This window comes from Bombina bombina, chromosome 1 (genome assembly GCF_027579735.1).
Source record: "Bombina bombina isolate aBomBom1 chromosome 1, aBomBom1.pri, whole genome shotgun sequence".
Lineage (NCBI taxonomy): Eukaryota > Metazoa > Chordata > Amphibia > Anura > Bombinatoridae > Bombina > Bombina bombina.
Window position 1 is genome coordinate 1,507,322,380 of NC_069499.1, and position 22,896 is coordinate 1,507,345,275.

The window sequence follows — 22,896 nt, forward strand, 5'->3', positions numbered from 1 at the left end:
ACATTTGGGTTCAGTGTCCCTTTAACCCCTTAATGACCACAGCACTTTTCCATTTTCTGTCCGTTTGGGACCAAGGCTATTTTTACATTTCTGCGGTGTTTGTGTTTAGCTGTAATTTTCCTCATACTCAATTACTGTACCCACGCATATTATATACCGTTTTTCTCGCCATTAAATGGGCTTTCTAAAGATACCGTTATTTTCATCATATCTTATAATTTACTATAAAAAAATTATAAAATATGAGGAAAAAATTGAAAAAAACGCAGTTTTTCTAACTTTGACCCCCAAAATCTGTTACATATCTACAACCACCAAAAAACACCCAGGCTAAATAGTTTCTAAATGTTGTCCTGAGTTTAGAAATACCCAATGTCTACATGTTCTTTGCTTTTTTTGCAAGTTATAGGGCAATAAATACAAGTAGCACTTTGCTATTTCCAAACCACTTTTTTTCAAAATTAGCGCTAGTTACATTGGGACACTGATATCTGTCTAGAATCCCTGAATATCCCTTGACATGTATATATATTTTTTTAGAAGACATCCCAAAGTATTGATCTAGGCCCATTTTGGTATATTTCATGCCACCATTTCACTACAAAATGCGATCAAATAAAAAAAAATGTTCACTTTTTCACAAATGTTTTCACAAACTTTAGGTTTCTCATTGAAATTATTTACAAACAACTTGTGCAATTATGGCATACATGGTTGTAAATGTTTCTCTGGGATCCCCTTTGTTAAATAATAGCAGACATATATGGCTTTGGCATCGCTTTTTGGTATTTAGAAGGCCGCTAAGTGCCGCTGCGCACCACACGTGTATTATGCCCAGCAGTGAAGGGGTTAATTAGGGAGCATGTAGGGAGCTTGTAGTTTTAATTTTAGCTTTAGTGTAGTGTAGTAGACAACCCAAAGTATTGATCTAGGCCCATTTTGGTATATTTCATGCTACCATTTCACCGCCAAATGCGAACAAATAAAAAAATAAAACGTAAAATTTTCCCAATTTTAGGTTTCTCACTAAAATTATTTACAAACAGCTTGTGCAATTATGGCATAAATGGTTGTAAAAGCTTCTCTGGGATCCCCTTTGTTCAGAAATAACAGACATATATGGCTTTGGCTTTGCTTTTTGGTAATTAGAAGGCAGCTAAATGCCGCTGCGCACCATACGTGTATAATGCCCAGCAGTGAAGGGGTTAATTAGGGAGCTTTTAGGGAGCTTGCAGGGTTAATTTTAGCTTTAGTGTAGGTATCAACCTCCCACATGACACATCACACCCCCAGATCCCTCCCAAACAGCTCTCTTCCCTCCCCCACCCCACAATTGTCCCCGCCATCAAGTACTGGCAGTAAGTCTGCCAGTACTAAAATAAGAGGGGTTTTTTTGGGGGGGGGGGTTAAATAATAATTCTGTTCTGTAGTATCCTCCCTTAGCCCCCAACCTCCCTGATCCCCCCCAAACAGCTCTCTAACCCCCCCTCTCTCTGCCTTATTGCGCCATATTGGGTACTGGCAGCTGTCTGCCAGTGCCCAGTTTGAAATCAAATATGGTTATTTTTATTTATTTTTTTAAAAATAATATTTTCTGTAGTGTAGCTGCCCTCCCTCAACCCCCAACCCCCCAACCCCTGCCAGATCGCTAAATATTTTTTAAATGCCCACCCTCACTCCCACCGAGTACCACCTTGTGCTCCCACCGAGTAGCACCATTGTTCCATAGTGTAGGGTTCCCACCCGCGCGCGCCCGCACTCGATCCCGCCCCCCTTCCCACCGATGGCCGCCCACCCGCCTCCCTGGGTAAGCTCCCACCCACCAACGAACATGGCCATCAATGGCCGATGCAGAGAGGGCCATAGGGTGGCTCTCTCTGCATCGGACGGCTAAATAATGTTATAGCAGGATGCCTCAATATCGAGGCATCACTGCTATAACATGAAAGCAGTTGGAAGTGATCAGGATCGCTTCCACTGCTTTCAAAGACCAACGTCGTACAGGGTACGTCCTTGGTCATTAACTGCATTTTTTTGCAGGACGTACCCCATACGTCGTTGGTCGTTAAGGGGTTAAAGGGACATAAAACCCACATTTTTTCTTTCATGATTCAGATTGAGTATACAATTTTAAACAACATTCCAATTTACTTCTAATATCTAATTGACTTCATTCATAGATATCCTTTGTTGAAGAAATAATGCACATGGGTGAGCCAATCAAATGAGGCATTTATGTACATCCACCATTCAGCAGCTACTGAGCCTATCTAGATATGCTTTTCAACAAAGGATATAAAGAGCATGAAGAAAATTAGACAATATAAGTAAATTGGAATGTGGTTTAAAATTGCATGTTCTTTCTAAATCGCAAAAGAAAAAAAAAAAATTGGGTTTCATGTCCCTTTAATAATAAAATATATAACATGTAACACAGTATATCCCAATTCAGAGGACAACAGAAGAAAAGACAATTAATGTTATATTATTTTATTCATGTATTCTTGTTCTTCAAAAAATATAAAACAATAAAAATTATTTAAACATAATAATAAAATATATAGGAAACCTGTACAAGTTTTGTTGAGGTTAAACTTCAGGGGGTTGGAGTCATTATTATTTAAATGGAAAATTAATCGGGACTCCTAAAGAAAGTGTGAAAATGTGTTAATTCATTGACTGATATTTGTATTCAGTCAGCGGTTACTTTAGATCCATTTTCAAATCAGCACATGTACATTTGCACACAGATTTTATTAACACTATTGTTTTCATTGGAATATAAGAAACTGGTTTTATATCTGTGTCATGTTTCAAAGAAACTCCAACACCACAGAGGAAGGGTCTTCGCTCTAGTGCTCTGAGGCCAAAAAGACCAGAAATTCGCAAGCAAACAGGTCCTCTTATCCTGGAAACATGGGTTGCCGAAGAAGAGCTGGATTTATGGGAAATAAAAAGCTTTTCAGAAAGGTATAAGTAAAGCTTATGTATTTAAAAGTTTTTATTATGTTTCGTTTAATTTTAAAATGATCCTCCTAGTGTCTCTAGGACAATCTGCATGACCAAACAGTGGATATTTGTAATTGGAATGTTTAAAATCCCTTTTACTGCAGGCCTGCAAATTTACAATTTAAAGGGATAGTCTAGTCAAAATTAAACTTTCATGAATCAGATACATCACGCAATTTTAAGCAACTTTCTAATTAACTCCTAATATCAAATTTTCTTTGTTCTCTTGGTATCTTTATTTGAAAAAGCAAGAATGTAAGCATAGGAGCCGGCCCATTTTTGGTTCAGAACCTGGTTAGCACTTTCTGATTCTAAATGTAGCCACCAATCAGCAAGCCCAACCCAGGTGCTGAACCAAAAATGGTCCAGCTCCTATGCTTACATTCAAATAAAAATACAGAAGAACGAAGAAAAATTGATAATAGGCGTAAATTAGAAAGTTGCTTAAAATGGTTGCTCTATCTGAACCATGAAACTTTAATTTTGATTAGACTATTCCTTTAACATTCTAAGAAAACTGTGTGTTCATGTGATCAAATTGTTTTTACATTGGATGTTCACCAAAGATTATTAAAGGTAGATAGAATAAATTATAATAGCTTTAATACTTAAAGAGACAATATACTGTAAAATTGTTTTCCCCTTAAAGTGTTTTCTTTCTTAAGACTTGGTGAGTCCACGGAATCATCAATTACTGTTTGGAATATCACTCCTGACCAGCAGGAGGAGGCAAAGAGCACCACAGCAAAGCTGTTGAGTATCACTTCCCTTCCCTTCCCACAATCCCCAGTCATTCTCTTTGCCTTAGATGCATGGAGGAGGTGTCAGGGTACCTTCCTTCTTCCAGATTTCGTTTCTCTGGGGCTGTCTGCTTGGAGTTGGAACGCTTAGTTCTGTCTAAGCGTGGTTTCTGAGTCTGTCATTGGGACCATGATTCAGGCTTACAAGCCTGTTAAGAGTAGGATTTTCTATAAGATATGGTGTAAATATCTTATTGGTGTGAATCCTAGGGTTACTCTAGGTTCGGGATGCTTAGAATTTTGTTCTTTCTACAGGAAGGTCTGGAAAGGTCAGATTTCTGCATTATCCTTTTTGCTGCATAGTGTCTGGCGGACGTGCCGGATGTGCAATCTCTTGTCAGGCCTTGGTCAGTATCGTGTTTAGATTTTTTGCTCCTTTTGGGAGCCTTAACTTTGTTCTTCAAGTTTCACAGCAGGCTCCATTGGAGCCTTTGCATTCCATAGATATTAAGTTATCATCTTGAAAGGTTTTGTTTCTTGTTACTTTCTCTTCGGAGAGTGCCGGAACTTTCAGCTTTGCAGTGTGATTCGCCTTATCTTATCTTTCATGCCGATGAGGCGGTTCTTTGTACTAAGTCAGGTTCCTTCCTAAAGCGATTTCGGACAGAAATTTTACTCAGGAAATTGTGGTTCCTTCTATTTGTCGTCGTCGTTCTTTTCTGAAGAATGTTTGTTGCACAACTTGGAGGTTGTGCGTGCTTTAAAAATTTTGTTTTCAGGCGACTAAGAATTTTCGCCAGTCTTCAGTCCTGTTTGTTTCTCTAGGAAACATGAAGGTCGGAAAACTTCTACTACTCTTTCTCTCTAGTTGAGAAGTATAATTGGTTTCTTTCATGTAATTGGCAAGAGTCCATGACCGAGTGTCGTATGGGATATACAATCCTACCAGGAGGGGCAAAGTTTCCCAATTCTCAAAATACCTATAAATACACTACACCCCTCACCACACTCACAATTCAGTTTTACAAACTTTGCCTCCTATGCTTGATTTTTTGTGCTTGATTTTTTTTTTTTTTTTTTTTCCATGATAAGCGCTTCTAAGCATTCTGAAGCCCAGTTCTTCTCAGAGTACAGTGTTTCTCATAGGGATGAGAAGAGAGTATCTCCTATTGATTTTTATGGTTTCTCTCGTGAGAAATCTTTTCAAGGGTTCTCTGTTATCGGTCGTAGGGATTCATCTCTTACCTCCCTTTTCAGATAGACGATATACTCTTATATATCATTACCTCTGCTGATAGTTTTCAGTACTGGTTTGGCTATCTGCTATATGTGGATGGGTGTCTTTCGGTAAGTATTTATCATTATTTAAGACACTCAGCTATGGTTGGCGCTTTATGTATTTATTTAAAGTTCTAAATATATGTGTTTACTTATATTTGCTATGTGTCAGGTCTATTTCCTAATGTAACAATCTTATGTGTTTCTGATAGCACCAGCATGGCCTCACAGATTTTGGTTTGCAGATGTTGTCCGGATGTAAAGTTGCCAACCTTGGCCACTTCCTTTAAGACCAGACCTTCTGTCTCAAGGACCATTTTTCCATCAGGATCTCAAATTGCTAAATTTGAAGGTATGGAAATTGAACGCTTAGTGCTTAGTCATAGAAATTTCTCCGACTCAGTGATTAATAATATGCTACAGGCTCTGTTTCAAGGAAGATTTTTTATCGTGTTTGGAAAACATATATTTCATGGTGTTCTTCTCATAAATTCTCTTGGCATTCTATTAGAATTCCTAGAATTTTACATTTACTTCAGGATGGTTTTGATAAAGGTTTGTCTGCAAGTACTTTGAAGGGACAAATCTCTGCTCTTTCTGTCTTCTTTCATAGAAAGATTGCTAAGCATCCTGATATTCACTGTTTTGTTCAGGCTTTGGTTCCTATCAAGCCTGTTATTAAATCAATCTCTCCTCCTTGGAGTCTTAATTTGGTTTTGAAGGCTTTGCAGGCTCCTCCTTTTGAGCCTATGCATTCTTTGGATATTAAACTACTTTCTTGGAAAGTGTTGTTCCTTTTGGCTATCTCTTCAGCTAGAAGAGTTTCCAAATTGTCTGCTCTCTCTTGTGAGTCTCCTTTTCTGATTTTTTCATCAGGATAAGGCTGTTTTGCGTACTTCGTTTAAATTTCTTCCTAAGGTTGTGAATTCTAACAACATTAGTAGGGAAATTGTTGTTCCTTCCTTGTGTCCTAAGCCTAAGAATAGTCTTGAAAGATCTTTACATTCTTTGGATGTTGTAAGAGCTTTAAAATATTATGTTGAAGCTACTAAAGATTTCATGAAGACTTCTAGACTATTGTTTTTTCTGGTCCTAGGAAAGGTCAGAAAGCCTCTGCCATTTCTTTGGCATCTTGGTTAAAGCTTTTGATTCACAAGGCTTATTTGGAGGCGGAGCAATCTCCGCCTCAGAGAATTACAGCTCATTCTACTAGATCAGTCGCCACTTCTTGGACTTTTAAGAAAGAAGCTTTGGTTGATCAGATTTGCAAAGCAGCAACTTGGTCTTCTTTGCATACATTTACTAAATATTACCATTTTGATTTATTTGCTTCTTCTGAAGCAGTCTTTGGTAGAAAAATTCTTCAGGCAGCTGTCTCAGTTTGATTCTTCTGCTTATGATTTAAGTTTTTTTCTTGTAATTTATGTGAAATTTATGAGAGACTTATTTTTTTATTCCAAATCCTTTTTATTGAGAGAAAGTGTTTCAATGTCTTTCGATAAGAGAGACTTATTTTTTGGTGTGGATTTAATTTTTTCAGCGGAAATAGCCGTTTTTATTTTATCCCTTTCTAGTGACTTATCTGTGGTCTTCCACATCTTCGGTATTTCTATCCCATACGTCACTAGCTCATGGACTCTTACCAATAACATGGAAGAAAACATAATTTTTGTAAGAACTTACCTGATAAATGCATTTTTTTCATATTGGCAAGAGACCATGAGGCCCACCTTTTTTATGGTGGTTATGAATTTTGTATAAAAGCACAATTATTTTTCCAGTTCCTCTCTTTATATGCTTTTTTACTCCTTATTTTATCACCCCACTACTTCATTCGTTAAACTGAATTGTGGGTGTGGTGAGGGGTGTATTTATAGGCATTTTGAGGTTTGGGAGACTTTGCCCCTCCTGGTAGGATTGTATATCCCATACGTCACTAGCTCATGGACTCTTGCCAATATGAAAGAAATTAATTTATCAGGTAAGTTCTCACATAAATTATGTTTTTGTTTATCTGACTGCTGGGCAGCAGTCTCCTGAGAGAATTACAGCTCATTCCACTAGCTGCCTCCTCTTCTTGGGTTTTTAAAAAAATGAAGCTTCTGTGTTACAGATTGCAAGGCTGCATCTTTGTTGTTCTCTGCAGACCCTGTCCAAGTTTTCATCTTAAAAGGGAAGAGTCCACAGCTGCATTCATTACTTTTGGGAATTCAGAACCTGGCCACCTGGAGGAGGCAAAGACACCCCAGCCAAAGGCTTAAATACCTTCCCCACTTCCCTCATCCCCCAGTCATTATTTGCCTTTCGTCACAGGAGGTTGTCAGAGACGTGTCAATTTTTTTTTTCTTTTATGGAGGGTAGTACTCTTCAACATGGGACAGGAGTTTTAAGTAGTCCTGTCAATTTCTTGGATGAAATTTAGTGTCAGGAAGTTAACAGCTCCTCAAACAATCGGTGTTGTCGAACTTCACTCCGCTGCCTGCTTTCTTCTCTCAAGTCCATGGTGGATGCCATGCTACTATCCGTCACACTTGAAAGGCAGTGTTCCTGTTCCATGGCGTAGATTCCGGTAAGATAGTTTCTTTTTACTTTATTAATGTACTGTAATGTGAATGTTTCCCGTGTGTATCTTGGATTCGAGGGTTAATATCTCCTGAGGGGGGTTATTGGACAGGGGGGTTTATAATCATGTTTATGTGATTCAACCTGCTTATGTGTGAGGTTTATGGGCTCGTGGTTTGGAACTTTGAGGCCTTTGGAAGTGGCGCAGCCTTTTGGCTGGGCACGCTTTTTGGACTGTACGGTTCACCCTGTGTCCTGGCGTGGTTACGCTCTGTTCCCATTTCCGCATTCCCGACCGTTTGGCGACTGAGATATTCTAGTCCGCAGGGGTCTGGAGTGCCCCAGCCATTGGTGGTGTCGGGTTCTGTTTTTATTTTTTACGTCCATTTTCCTATATCCTCTTTACAGTTATGGGGGATACTGATGCAGAGCCTGGGCCCATTTCAGATTCAGTTATGGAGGATTCTGATACCGAGACGATTATGATATCAGATTCAGATTCTGTGTCCGGTGATGAATCCGGTTTGGCCTTGTTGACTCCTGTTAACCAGTTTTGTTCCATATGCCATATGAGAGCACCCGGTTCCCCGGGCTCGGGAAATCAGGGATCTGCTGAGCCATCCACCTCTGGGGGTTCCTGTCTTCCAGGGGGCGAGTTCCTTACCGATTATTCATCCTACACACACGGGTTACCCAGTTTATGGTTCCTCCACGCGGGTGGCGTGTTCCCCCCCCCCCCCCCCCCCCAGAGCTAGCATCACGTTTTTGCTTTCAGATAGTGTTGGGGATTGCTCGTCTGCAGATTCCAGACGTTTATTTGAGAATGTGCTTGTTCCCTATTGTCCCAGGTATTCCACCTTGGGGTGGGCCTCCACAGTATCCTGAGAGTTCTGTTTCAGAGTGTTGTGCCTTTCATTACCGGATTGCGTGCCTTTGCGTATTGCTCAGACATCTATTTGAGTTATTGAATGACCCTATAGTTCTCAGATACGGGAATTTTCAGTCTGATAGTCCGAATGATACAACTCGTTAGACATGTGGGGATGAGGTAATCTCCTATTGTCTTTGTTTTGGAGTTCTTTCCCTGTTTTGACAGATAGGGCTCCGTTTGGCTGGTCCTACGGGTAGGCCTGTGTTTTTTTTTTTTTTGTTTTTTTTTTTTTTTTTTTTGTTTTTTTTTTTTTTTTTTGAGCGTTAAACCTTCGGGTTGCATTATATTTTATGTGTATCCGATGTGATGTCTTTTATTTTCGTTATGTTTCCTTCGGGAACCTTCTGGGTTCAATACTCTTTATTACTTCTTTGGAAGTTGTTTTGGACATATTAGTTATATGTTAATAATGCCTGTTTTCCTTTCTTCCCTTCTGAGTGCAGGCTGGGCCTGTTGGGTTCATTCTGTCCTGCGACTGTTCAGGCACGTGGCATTGTTCTGCTCAGCTGGTTCGGTAGAAGCGCCGAGTGCTCGGTTATCATTTCTTTACATGTTCACCTAAGCATTCGAGAGGACGTGTGGGTCTGCGAGGCAGGAAGGATGGTTTCAGTCCTTAAAGCCTTCAGTCCTAGCTGACTGGGCAGGGGAGTGTTCCGCTGCGTCATTCTATCCGACTTCTGATTGCTCAGAAACTAGAGTTTCCTCCTCCATGTGGGGGAGGGTTGGTGGGCTTAGAGCCCCGTTGCCGCAGTTTGTGCGGTATGGCCTTTAGTTTTAGGCCTCTGGGTGGTCCTATTAGGGCTTGTATGGATAGCTGCCCAGCATGCGGAAGGTTTTGCTATTTCAAACCTGTTGCAGCTCTGGGCACCTTATAGGTGTATGTGTAAGCTGTTTCTAGTGTATCTAGTTACAGCTCTTACTCTTGGACGTGTATGGTCTGACTGAGTTATGAGACCTTTTGGGCCTTCCTCTATTGTCTTCCGGTGAGTTAGATCTCTTTTTAGGGATCTGCGTTCCGGATGATGGTTGATCCCTGTGGGGAATTTGTTTAGCTCAGGGTTCCCCGGCTTAGTGCCTTCTTCTACTTTCCTGTGTCCTCTGCCTGTGTGGAGGTGATGGGGAGATACAGGGTTTTGTGGACCTCGAGGTATCCCTTCAGTTGTCCTGAGGCTTCGAGAAGTACCTTCATCGACTTCTAGCCTTGCGCTTTGGACTTTGGCTAGGGGTTATTCCTTCCTTTGGTTGTTGCTTTCGAGCTTTTATTGCTATCCAGATTCTCTGGATATGCATCCATTCCCCTTGTCTGGTTGTTGGGCCAGTTGGGGTGTTTAGTTTCAGGGTATGGCTGCCTGAACTATTAGAAGCCCGGGCCTGTTTTTCTCCCTGAGACTTCTGCTTTCTGGGGCTTCGCTCCTTTTCCCGTCCCAGTTTTGGATATCAGGACTGGTCGGGGTGTTCCACCTGGTCAGGGTTGGCCTGGGTTTCGGAAGAATTTATTACTCTTTACAACAGAGTAACCCATGTCTTCTAGGGGTTAGCTTTGTGACTTTTCCTTTTCTTCTGAAGTGAAGAGACCACAGCTCCCGCCCGTGTTTTTATCTCTATGAGGCGGCTGTAAATTTTTTGTTCTTCTTGCACCATTTTTTCACCCTAATATTTCTCCTACTGTTCCTTGTTCCTTTGGCAGAATGACTGGGGGATGAGGGAGGTAGTGGAGGTTTTTAAGCCTTTGGCTGGGGTGTCTTTGCCTCCTCCTGGTGACTAGGTTTTGAATTCCCAAAAGTAATGAATACAGCTGTGGACTCTTCCCTTCAGAAGAAATTGAAATTTTCAGGTAAGCATAATTTATGTTTTTTCAAATTTCATTCTTTTGCCTCGACTGAGGTTCTTTTGGGAGTAAGGTTCTTCAAGCGTGGTGTCTTCTGTTTAGGTTACCTGTCTTGTCCCTCCCTAATCATCTGTGTCCCCTAGCTTGGGTATTGATTCCCAACAGTAATTGATGATTCCGTGGACTCACCGTGTCTTAAGAAAGAAAACAAAATTTATGATTACCTGATTGTTTTATTTCGAGTCCACGGCTCACCCCTTTTTTTCAGACAGTTTTTGTCTAAACCTCAGGCACCTCTACACCTTGTGTTATTTCCTTTCTCTCCTTTTCCTTCGGTCGAATGACTGGGGTTTGTGGGAAGAGAAGTGATACTTAACAGCTATGCTGTGGTGCTCTTTGCCTCATCTTGCTGGCCAGGAGTGATATTTCTAACAGTAATTGATGATTCTGTGGACTCACCGTGTCTAGAAAGAAATACATATATCTGGTAAGCATAAATTTTGTTTTTTTGGAACTGCTGAGTATAAAATGTGTGAGAAATGTTTCTTCTGCTTATGAATCATATTTTCATAACTGCATATTTATTAGGGGTTTTCTTTGTTATTATTTCTGATTTAAGTCATATGTTTTGCCATATGTATATATTAAAGAACTCCTGGTGAACATTTTCTTCTTCAGGCAGAGCTATGCAGGAAAATCATATATTGTTATTTTTTTACTTTCTGTACACACAAAAGATTCTTTATATTATCTCTGTCTGTAAACCATACTCTAATACTTAGGGCCCATTGATCTCTAAAGGTCTCTGGGCTGGTAATAATATTAAAGAATGCTTCGCCAGTACTTCTATTTCCCTGGTGGAATGATCTAAAGCCACTTTTTACCCTGAAAACAGGGTGTCTCACTAAAGAGCGTATACTGCATTTTTGTTTGGGGAGGAGTTGCATACATTACAAAAGTGCACAATAAAAATTGTGTTTTAAAAATCTTACATAATGAACTATTCACACAAAAATACGCAAAAAAATTGTATTGTTAAGGTGCCTCAAAAATGATAACAATTATTTACCATAAATCGTATTTCTTTCTAATGACACGATGAGTCCACAGATCATCTCTAATTACTATTGGGAATATCACTCCTGGCCAGCAGGAGGAGGCAAAGAGCACCACAGCAAAGCTGTTAAATATCGCCTCCCTTCCCTCCAACCCCAGTCATTCTTTGCCTACGTTAAAATCATGGAGGTGGTAAAGTTTAGGTGTCTGAAAGAAGATTCTTCAACCAAGATTTTTTTTTATTTTACAGCAGAGCAAGTTTGTTCTGCTTCTTCCTGGGGTGTAGCCGTAGTCCATGTCGGTCTCTTCAATAGAGCAGTGGTGGCTTTTAAGCAATTGGCAATTGGGGTGTAATCCTCACTGTGCCTCCCAAATAGTTTTGCTGCCCTAACCGGAAAGCCTGAGTAAGATTACTCAGTCTCTCTTTTTTTCCACAGGTCCATGTGAGCGAGAATGCCTCTCAAACCTAGTGAGCTGCCCTGCTGCCAGGCAGATTTACATTAAGGTAAGTGCTGAATTTAATTTTCTAAAAAGGGAAGAATTTTTTTGGAACTTTAACAGTTAACTCTGTTGGGACGTTAAATACATTAATCCTATTATAGGTTAATAGGATCATTTGAGGCAGTTTGCGCAGGCACTGTGAGGACTCTTTATTTGATATGGCTCCCATCAGGGGTCTAACAACTTGGTAGTGTGTTTTACTTGTGGTTTCTCTCAGCAGCTTTACTCTGCTCTGGTTTGAGTCCGGATCTTTAACTTCTATTCACTCCGGTAACCAGCAGGACAGGGCTTGCTGAGGTGTAGAGGCTGTCTGGGTTTCTCTAGAGCCGCTGCTCTGCTATTGGAAAATAAAAAGTTACTTTTAACATTTAAAGGGGACAGTAACGTTTTTTTGACATATATTTTCAAATTTAAATAAAGCATTTTATTATTTTGTTTATTTATTTGAGTAAAGATGGACCAAGAGGCCCTGCAAAATGTTACTTGTACTTTGTGCTTTGATGCTAATGTGTAACCACCAATCCTTTTTTGTTGCCAACATTGTCTGCGGCAGATGCTGTTCAGGAGTCTCCTGTTCAAGTTATGCCGCAGCTTTCTCCTCAAGTGTCCCAAACCTTATCGTCTACACATGCAGTGCTCTGCATTTCCTCTCACTCTCCAGTTGGAGTTACCTTGCAAGACATTGCTACCCACATATCCTCTGCAGTAACTGATGCAATGTCTGCTTTTCCCATGTTGCAGGTAAAGCGCAAGAGAAAAAGTAAAGAATCAGTGAGTAAGGTTTCTGATAAAGTCGTGGCTATGTTGAATGTACCCTCCCAGAAGTCTGAGGAGGAATATAATTTCAGTAGCATCTGAGGGTGAAATCTCAGATTCAGACTGTGTAATTCCTTCTTCTGATACTCAAGTTGTATCCTTCAGTTTTAAGCTAGAGCACCTCCCGCTGTTAAAGAGGTTTTGGCTACCTTGTACGACTCCGACATGACTGTCGTAGTCAATCCTAAGAAGTCTAGCAAGTTAAACAAATACTTTGACGTTTCTTCCACGGTGGAGGTTTTTCCGGTACCAGACCGGGCTACAGAGATTATTGCTCGGGAATGGGAGAGACCTGGTATCCCTTTTTCTCCATCCCCAATTTTTAAGAAGGTGTTTCCTATAGCTGACTCTATCAAGGAGTCCTGGCAGCCGTTCCCAAGGTGGAAGGGGCAATTTCCACTTTGGCTAAGAGAACCACTATTCCTATAGAGGATAGCTGTTCCTTTAAGGACCCTATGAATAAAAAGTTAGAAGGGTAACTTAAAAAGATGTATGTTCACCAGGGTTTACAATGGCAGGGTTTACAATGGCAACCTGCGATGTGTATTGCTACCATCACCAGTACGGCGGCATACTGGTTTGATGTGTTGTCTGATTCTATTCAGACAGATACTCCCCTTAAGGAGATCCAGGATAGGATCAAGGCTCCTAAGTTGACCAATTCCTTTTTTATGGATGCTTCCCTACAAGTTATTAAGTTGGGAGCAAAGATTTCTGGTTTTGCAGTACTGGCCCGCAGAGCCTTATGGTTGAAATCATGGTATGCGGATGTGTCTAAGCTTTTGGTGATTCCCTTGGCTGAAATTATTTCAGACATTACGGGAGGTAAGAGTAATTTCCTCCCTCAGGATAAGAGAAATAAGCAGAAGGGACATCAGAGTAATTTTCGTTCTTTTCGAAATTTCAAGGGTAAGACTTCCTCTCCCTCTTCCAAGCAAGAGCAGTCAAAGCCTTCCTGGAGGCCCAACCAGTCTTGGAACAAGGGGAAGCAATCTAAGAAGCCCACTAATGACTCAGTCAGCATGAAGGGTCCGGCAGCGGATCTTTTGGGGGCAGACTTTCTTTCTTCGCTCAGGCCTGGGTTCGGGATGTTCCGGATCCCTGGGCGGTGGACATAGTTTCCATGGGATACAAACTAGAGTTCAAGACCTTTCCTCCCAGGGGCAGGTTTCTACTCTCAAGATTATCTGTAGACCAGATAAAAAGAGAGGCGTTCTTACACTGTGTCCAGGACCTTTCCGACCTGGAAGTGATAGTTCCTTTTCCAATACAGGAACAAGGTCTGGGATTTTACTCCAATCTGTTTGTGGTTCCCAAAAAAGAGGGAACGTTCAGACCTATTTTTCATGTAATTGGCAAGAGTCCATGAGCTAGTGACGTATGGGATATACAATCCTACCAGGAGGGGCAAAGTTTCCCAAACCTCAAAATGCCTATAAATACACCCCTCACCACACCCACAATTCAGTTTTACAAACTTTGCCTCCTATGGAGGTGGTGAAGTAAGTTTGTTCTAAGATTTCTACGTTGACATGCGCTTCTCAGCATTTTGAAGCCCGATTCCTCTCAGAGTACAGCAAATGTCAGAGGGATGTGAAGGGAGTATCACCTATTGAATGCAATGGTCTTCCTAACGGGGATCTATTTCATAGGTTCTATTTTATCGGTCGTAGAGATTCATCTCCTACATCCCTTTTCAGATTGACGATATACTCTCATATACCATTACCTCTACTGATAACTGTTTCAGTACTGGTTTGGCTATCTGCTTTATGTGGATGGATGTCTTTTCGGTAAGTATGTTTTTTGTTACTTAAGACACTCCAGCTATGGTTTGGCACTTTATGCATTTATATAAAGTTCTAAATATATGTATTGTACTTATATTTGCCATGAGTCAGGTTCATGTATTTCCTTTTTTCAAAATTGACTACATTTTTCTTGCAGATTGCGGGCAGTATTAGGCCCGCGGGTGCGGCAAATGCTAGACTTTATTGCGTCATTCTTTGCACCAAAATTTTTATACCCCATTGCTTTTTGCCTCTTGCCTTTCTCTATGTCAGAGGGCTATGCTATTTGTATTTTTTCCCATTCCTGAAACTGTCATATAAGGAAATTGATAATTTTGCTTTATATGTTGTTTGTTCTTTTACATTTTGCAAGATGTCTCAATCTGATCCTGTCTCAGAAGTATCTGCTGGAACTTTGCTGCCTGACATTGGTTCTACCAAAGCTAAGTGCATTTGTTGTAAGATTGTGGAAATTATTTTTCCGAATGTCGTTTGTAATAGTTTTCATGATAAACTTTTACATGCAGATATTGTGTCCATCAGTAATAGTACATTGCCAGTTGCAGTTCCTTCAACTTCTAATGTACATGATACACCTATGAATTTTAAAGAGTTTGTTACTGATTCTATTCTGAAGGCTTTGTCTGCATTTCCGCCTTCTAATAAACGTAAAAGGTCTTTTAAAACTTTTCATAAAGTTGATGAAATTTCAAATGACCGACAACATAATGATTTATCCTCCTCTGATGAGGATCTATCTGATTCAGAAGATCCTTCCTCAGATATTAACACTGACAAATCTACTTATTTTTTTTAAAATGGAGTATATTCGTTCTTTGTTAAAAGAAGTGTTAATTACTTTGGATATTGAGGAAGCCAGTCCTCTTGACGTTAAGACTAATAAACGTTTAAACGCTGTTTTTAAACCTCCTGTGGTTACTCCGGAGGTTTTTCCTATTCCTGATGCTATTTCTGATATGATTTCTAAGGAATGGAATAAGCCGGGTACTTCTTTTATTCCTTCTTCAAGGTTTAAAAAATTGTATCCTTTGCCAGCAATTTCAATAGCGTTTTGGGAAAAAATCCCCAAAGTTGATGGGGCTATTTCTACTCTTGCTAAACGTACCACTATTCCTATGGAAGACAGTACTTCTTTTAAAGATCCTCTAGATAGGAAACTTGAATCTTATCTAAGGAAAGCCTATTTACATTCAGGTCATCTTCTCAGGCCTGCAATTTCTTTGGCTGATGTTGCGGCTGCTTCAACTTTTTGGTTGGAGAATTTAGCTCAACAAGAATTGGATTCTGACATATCTAGCATTGTTCGTTTGCTGCAACATTTTATTTGTGATGCCATTTTTGATATTATCAAAATTGATGTTAGATCCATGTCTTTAGCTATTTTGGCTAGAAGAGCTTTGTGGCTTAAATCTTAGAATGCTGATATGACATCTAAGTCTAGATTGCTATCTCTTTCTTTCCAAGGTAATAATTTATTTGGTTCTCAGTTGGATTCTATTATTTCAACAGTTACTGGGGGAAAGGGTGTTTTTTTGCCTCAGGAGAAAAAACCTAAGGGTAAATCTAAGGCTTCTAACCATTTTTGTTCCTTTCGTCAAAATAAGGAACAAAAATCTAATCCTTCCCCCAAGGAATCTGTTTCCAATTGGAAGCCTTCCTCAAATTGGAATAAATCCAAGCCATTTAAGAAACCAAAGTCAGCCTCTAAGTCCACATGAAGGTGCAGCCCTCATTCCAGCTCAGCTGGTAGGAGGCAGATTAAGGTTTTTCAAGGATGTTTGAATAAATTCTGTCCAAAATCAATGGATTTCAGAGCATTGTCTCTCAGGGGTATCGAATAGGATTCAGAGTAAGACCTCCTGTGAGAAGATTTTTTTCTCTCACGCATCCCAGCAAATCCAGTAAAAGCTCAGGCTTTCCTGAAGTATGTTTCAGACCTGGAGTTTTCAGGGGTAATCATGCCAGTTCCTTTTCAGGAACAAGGTCTGGGGTTTTATTCAAATCTATTCATTGTCCCAAAGGAGGAAAATTCGTTCAGACCCGTTCTGGATCTGAAAATTTTGAATTGTTATGTAAGAGTACCAACTTTCAAGATGGTGATTATAAGGACTATTCTGCCTTTTGTTCAGCAAGGACATTATATGTCCACAATAGACTTGCAGGATGCATACCTTCATATTCCGATTCATCCAGATCATTATCAGTTCCTGAGATTCTCTTTTCTAGACAAGCATTACCAATGTGTTGCTCTTCCATTTGGCCTAGCAACAGCTCCAAGAATCTTTTCAAAGGTTCTAGGTGCCCTACTCTCTGTAATCATAGAGCAGGGTATTGCAGTGTTAACTTATTTGGACCATATCTTGGTACTAGCTCAGTCTTTACGTTCTGCAGAATCTCACACAAATCAATTATTGTTGTTTCTTCGAAAACATGGTTGGAGGATCAATTTACCAAAAAGTTTCTTGATTCCTCAGACAAAGGTCACCTTTTTAGGTTTCCAGATAGATTCAGTGTCCATAACTCTGTCTCTAACAGACAAGAGACGTTTGAAATTGGTTGCAGCCTGTCGGCACCTTCAGTCTTAATCATTCCCTTCAGTGGCTATGTGCATGGAAGTTTTAGGCCTCATGACTGCAGCATCGGACGTGTTATTTTTTGCTCGTTTTCACATGAGACCTCTCCAGCTTTGTATGCTGAATCAATGGTGCAGGGATTATACAAATATATCACAGTTAATATCCTTAAATCCCAATGTTCGAGACTCTCTGACGTGGTGGTTAAATCACAAGCGTTAAGTTCAAGGGGCTTCCTTTGTTCGGCCAACCTGGAGTGAGATCTCTACAGACGCAAGTCTTTCAGGTTGGGGATCTCTGACAGCACAAGGGGTTTGGAAATCTCAAGAAGCGAGGTTACCAATCAATCTTCTCAGAGCTCTTCAGTTTTGGCCTCTGTTGAAGAGAGAACCGTTCATTTGCTTTCAGACAGACAATATCACAACTGTGGCATATGTCAATCATCAGGGTGGGACTCACAGTCCCCAAGCTATGAAAGAAGTATCTCGGATACTTGCTTGGGCGGAATCCAGCTCCTGTCTAATCTCTGCGGTGCATATTCCAGGTGTAGACAATTGGGAGACGGATTATCTCAGCCGTCAGACTTTACATCCAGGGGAGTGGTCTCTCCATCCAGATGTGTTTTCTCAGATTGTTTAGATGTGGGGTCTTCCAGAGAGAGATCTTATGGCCTCTCATCTAAACAAGAAACTTCCCAGATACCTGTCCAGGGATGTTCAGGTGGAAGCAGTGGATGCGCTGACACTTCCTTGGTGTTATCATCCTGCTTACATTTTCCTGCCTCTAGTTCTTCTTCCAAAAGTTATATCCAAAATCATCATGGAACAATCGTTTGTGTTGCTGGTGGCTCCAGCATGGCCACACAGGTTTTGCTATGCGGATATTGTTCGGATGTCCAGTTGCAACCTTGGCCACTTCTGTTAAGGCCGGACCTACTGTCTCATGGTCTGTTTTTCCATCAGGATCTCAAATCATTAAATTTGAAGGTATGGAAATTGAACGCTTAGTACTAAGTCATAGAGGTTTCTCTGACTCGGTGATTAATACTATGTTACAAGCTCGTAAATCTGTCTCTAGAAAGATTTATTATTGAGTTTGGAAGACCTACATTTCATGGTGTTCTATTCATTAATTCTCTTGGCATTCTTTTAGAATCCCTAGAATTTTACAGTTTCTTCAGGATGGTTTGGATAAGGGTTTGTCTGCAAGTTCCTTGAAGGGACAAATCTCTGCTCTTTCTGTTTTATTTCACAGAAAGATTGCTAAGCTTCCTGATATTCACTGTTTTGTACAGGCTTTAGTTCGTATTAAGCCCGTCATTAAATCAATTTCTCCTCCTTGGAGTCTTAATTTTGTTTTGAAGGCATCACAGGCTCCTCCATTTGAGCATATGGATTCTTTGGACATTAAACTACTTTCTTGGAAAGTGTTGTTCCTTTTGGCCATCTCTTCTGCTAGAAGAATTTCTGAGCCATCTGCTCTTTCTTGTGAATCTCCTTTTCTGATTTTTCATCAGGATAAGGCTTTTTTGAGGACTTCATTTAAATTTTTACTTAAAGTTGTGAATTCTAACAACATTAGTAGAGAAATTGTTGTCCCTTCCTTGTGTCCTAATCCTAAGAATTCTTTGGAAAGATCCTTACATTCTTTGGATGTGATGAGAGCTTTGAAATATTATGTTGAAGCTACTTGAAGATTTCAGGAAGACTTCTAGTCTATTTGTTATATTTTCTGGTCCTATGAAAGGTCAGAAGGCTTCTGCTATTTCCTTGGCTTCTTGGTTAAAGCTTTTGATCCATCAAGCTTATTTGGAGTCTGGTCAGGCCCCGCCTCAGAGAATTACAGCTCATTCTACTAGATCAGTCTCCACTTCATGGGCTTTTAAGAATGAAGCTTCAGTTGATCAAATTTGCAGAGCGGCAACTTGGTCTTCTTTACATACATTTACTAAATTCTACTGTTTTGATGTATTTGCTTCTTCAGAAGCAGTTTTTGGTAGAAAAGTTCTTCAGGCAGCTGTTTCAGTTTGATTCTTCTGCTGATGTTTTTAAGTTTTTCTTGTCATTTAAAGAAATAACTTATATTTTGGGTTGTGGATTATTTTTTCAGCGGAATATGGCTGTTTATTTTTATCCCTCCCTCTCTAGTGACTCTTAGGTGGAGTTCCACATCTTGGGTATTGATATCCCATACGTCACTAGCTCATAGACTCTTGCCAATTACATGAACGAAAACATAATTTATGTAAGAATTTACCTTATAAATTAATTTCTTTCATATTGGCAAGAGTCCATGAAGCCCACCCTTTTTTATGGTGGTTATGATTTATTTGTATAAAGCACAATTATTTCTAAATTCCTTTGTTGATGCTTTTTACTCCTTTCTTTATCACCCTATTACTTGCCTATTCGTTAAACTGAATTGTGGGTGTGGTGAGGGATGTATTTATAGGCATTTTAAGGTTTGGGAAACTTTGCCCCTCCTGGTAGGATTGTATATCCCATAATTCACTCACTAGCTCATGGACTCTTGCCAATATGAAAGAAATTAATTTATCAGGTAAATTCTTACATAAATTATGTATTTCACATTCACAATACCCACATATAAAGCGGGACATGATTAATTACAGTCTGGTTCATATTAAACTACTCATTAACGTGATCTATTAATATTTATTTGATAACTGTTTTATTCATGTGAACAGTACACCCACCAGGTACCCAAAAAAAAATCCTATTACAACATTGTTCTAGTACAACTTTCCTACATTTCTTAGATGCAGGCTCTTAAATAAAAGTACCAAGCTATGTATGAGCTAGATCTACTTTGCTTTGGATCCTCTAGCTATTAGTTCATTATGCAGAGAACTGGGAAAAGTATTACATACTCTGTGGTACTCCAGCTCGTTTCTTATTTTTTCTTATATTGTTTATATTTTCATTTATCAACCTGTACAACTGGAAGGCCCTTTTATCACTATATGACATACTGAGTCTGACATACCTGACATAATACCTTATGATTGTATTGCAGTGCAGCATATGTATTATGTTTACTATCACTTTAAGGGAAAACCGGATGGCTGAAAATGTTGATATGTTCGTTCTGAATAATTTCATGGATTTAACAGTAGAATGCTGTTTGAGAACTATAGAATTCCAATAGTTTTAAGACTGCTGCTTGTGCACAAATGTTGTAGTTAGAAAGTATGTTGCTTTGTATTGCTTCACACAATTTGCATTTAATTTGATACTTCTCTTTTTCAGGGTGGAGAAAGAAAAAGCACAGGCTGCTGAACAGCAGGTTAAGGTTAGTAATCAGAAAGCAGCAGATTAATTGAAAAAACAAGTTGTATAATTCACTTTATAAGTATTCGTCCCTGTGACTTTTGAATTTATTTTTTTGACATTCTAACACTGTGAATCAATAGCCAAACTCTATCCACCACTTGCTTCATTTGGAGGAGCCACTCTGGGCTTGAGTCTGCAGACAATAAGGATAGCCACAGTCATATTGTTAGTATAACGTGCACTGTTTTGCATTTTGTCAGTATATGGCCGGGTTATAATGCAATTTAGCTAATAATTTATTCTTTAAAATAACCTCCAATTAAAATGCATATATGAAAAAATTAAACAATATTTATTTCAAAGTTCTTTACGATAAGTTAAAGTTATAGAGACATTTAATGATATTTATAGAAACCAGATTATGAATCAAATGATACACACTTATGTTGTTACAATATTCTTTTCAAAGCAAACCAAATATACCTTTACAATTAACTTTACTCACAATAATCTCCCAAATCAAAGTATGAGCCACTAACTTTCAGACCAGTACAACTAAACTACTTAGCCTACAATTGATCCTATATAACTCTAATTTAAAACATCAGAAATTAAATATATTATTTGTGCAAACAACCAACTCATATGCCAATTTATCTGAGCTGAAATACATTCTTAATTATCTACAATTAAGACAAATTCTAAAATATATTTATATGGCTATAATTATAAATTACTTGGCAAACAAAATACTAGTTTTAAACTACAAAAGGCTATGAAACACAAGCTTGAAATACAAACTCTGCCCTTTTAAATGTAATAACTGCAATTAGACTGTAGCAACAATCAATGTATTTGCTTTAAAATATCAAATTATATACTTAACAGTTTCTTATTACTTCACCCAAATAAGCAAATCAATGTTTCAGCTTCCAGAGTTCTTGTGGGTCATCTATGGAGGGTTTACTTCACAATATGCAAAGGTACAGCTCTCAAATTGTTAATCTTTCCTTGTTCAAGAAAGTGTCCCAAGATGGCAAAGGAAATACTGGGCCCAAACCTGTGTATTTTCTCTCCAAAGTTAATGCTTCTTTGAGTCTATCTCTAGCAGTGAGTTGTCTGGACCTTTATTCCAAGAATAAAGAATTCCTCCCCCGTTTCTTTCATCACTCCCACAGAATTTGGATTGGCCCTTTATCCGGTGCTTTTCCCTGGTCCGCCCTTAGAGTTGAAACCTTTAATTGGCCTACTTGAAACATGTTTTAAACAGTCAATTTGTTTTGGCTGTCATACCATTTTTAATCCCCTAGGGGGCAGCAAACGACCAGAAATGCAGTTTCACCATCAATTATTGCCACAGCTTAATATATAATTTTAAAGTGTTCATTTAACACACTTATATATTTTTATTCAACATACTAAAATTTCTTAGTATTAATAAGTCACATATTCAAATACACATGGATCACACCGTACCATTTTTTTCTGATCATTTTAAGATCAAACGTGAAAATATTCCACTTATGATCTATTAAAAATGCGTTTAAATATATTAATAAGCAATTTCACTGTCAATTATTTGCTCTCCCCAGAATCATAGTATTTAACATCCTGGCATTATATTCATACAAACACAGCATATTTCACATTCCTAATAATTTTTGAGTACACAGATCCATGTTTATGGCTAATACTCATAGGATATCTTGATGTCTGTAAAATAAAGAAACAAATGTTACCATTTTGAAACAAACTTTTGTACATCTACCATACAGCTATTCATTAAGTTCAGTATACACTTATCTAATATGTTACTGTTAGGCATTTCTTCTCAGGATATATATATATATATATATATATATATATATATATATATATATATATAGATAGATGTCCTTATTTGATCTGTGTATTTTAAATTATGAAGATTTAGGCACAATTCCTTTGTATGACATAGGAAACTAAATCTCAGATAGAGACTTGAAACGCCAGCTTGTCTGGGAGCTATGTATTCAAACACAGCAGGTACCAATTTAACACCTAGATGAGATTGAGCTACATCCTTTGAGAATGGTTGTATATTGAGAAATCTTCAAGGGGCTTCTGATCATATCTTCCACCAAAACTGGTTCTCTTTCTGAATCTATTTAAGCTTCAAAAGAAATTCTCAGACATTATTTTTGTTGGCATATTAATCAGGAGAAAGGTATCTTGTGTCTGATCTAAGATTTGCAATACACAGCCATATAGATGACCATCTCTTTGGAATAACTTGCCTGAACTAATGACCAAATGTTTCAGAGCAAGAAGAAGGGGGGGGGCTGTTTCACCCAGCCAAGATCATCTCATATCAAATTGGATTTTGTAGCTACAAAATGAAATATTAGATTCTATGATACATCTGTAGTTTATTTAATGTTACTCACAGATACCTTGACAATTTGTTATATCTTAAAGCCAGTTGGGAGCGATTATGTAGCAGGACTAGTCATGAAAAG

General features: G+C 38.9%; 1 protein-coding gene across 1 annotated transcript in view; it reads left to right on the forward strand.

Annotated features, from left to right (window-relative positions):
- Positions 1–22,896, forward strand: part of BPTF (bromodomain PHD finger transcription factor) — a 923,754-nt gene that overhangs the window by 609,626 nt on the left and 291,232 nt on the right. The window contains exons 16-17 of the mRNA XM_053721515.1: positions 2,820–2,970; positions 20,375–20,417. Coding sequence (XP_053577490.1) covers positions 2,820–2,970; positions 20,375–20,417 — 194 coding nt within the window. The remainder of the gene's footprint in view (positions 1–2,819; positions 2,971–20,374; positions 20,418–22,896) is intronic.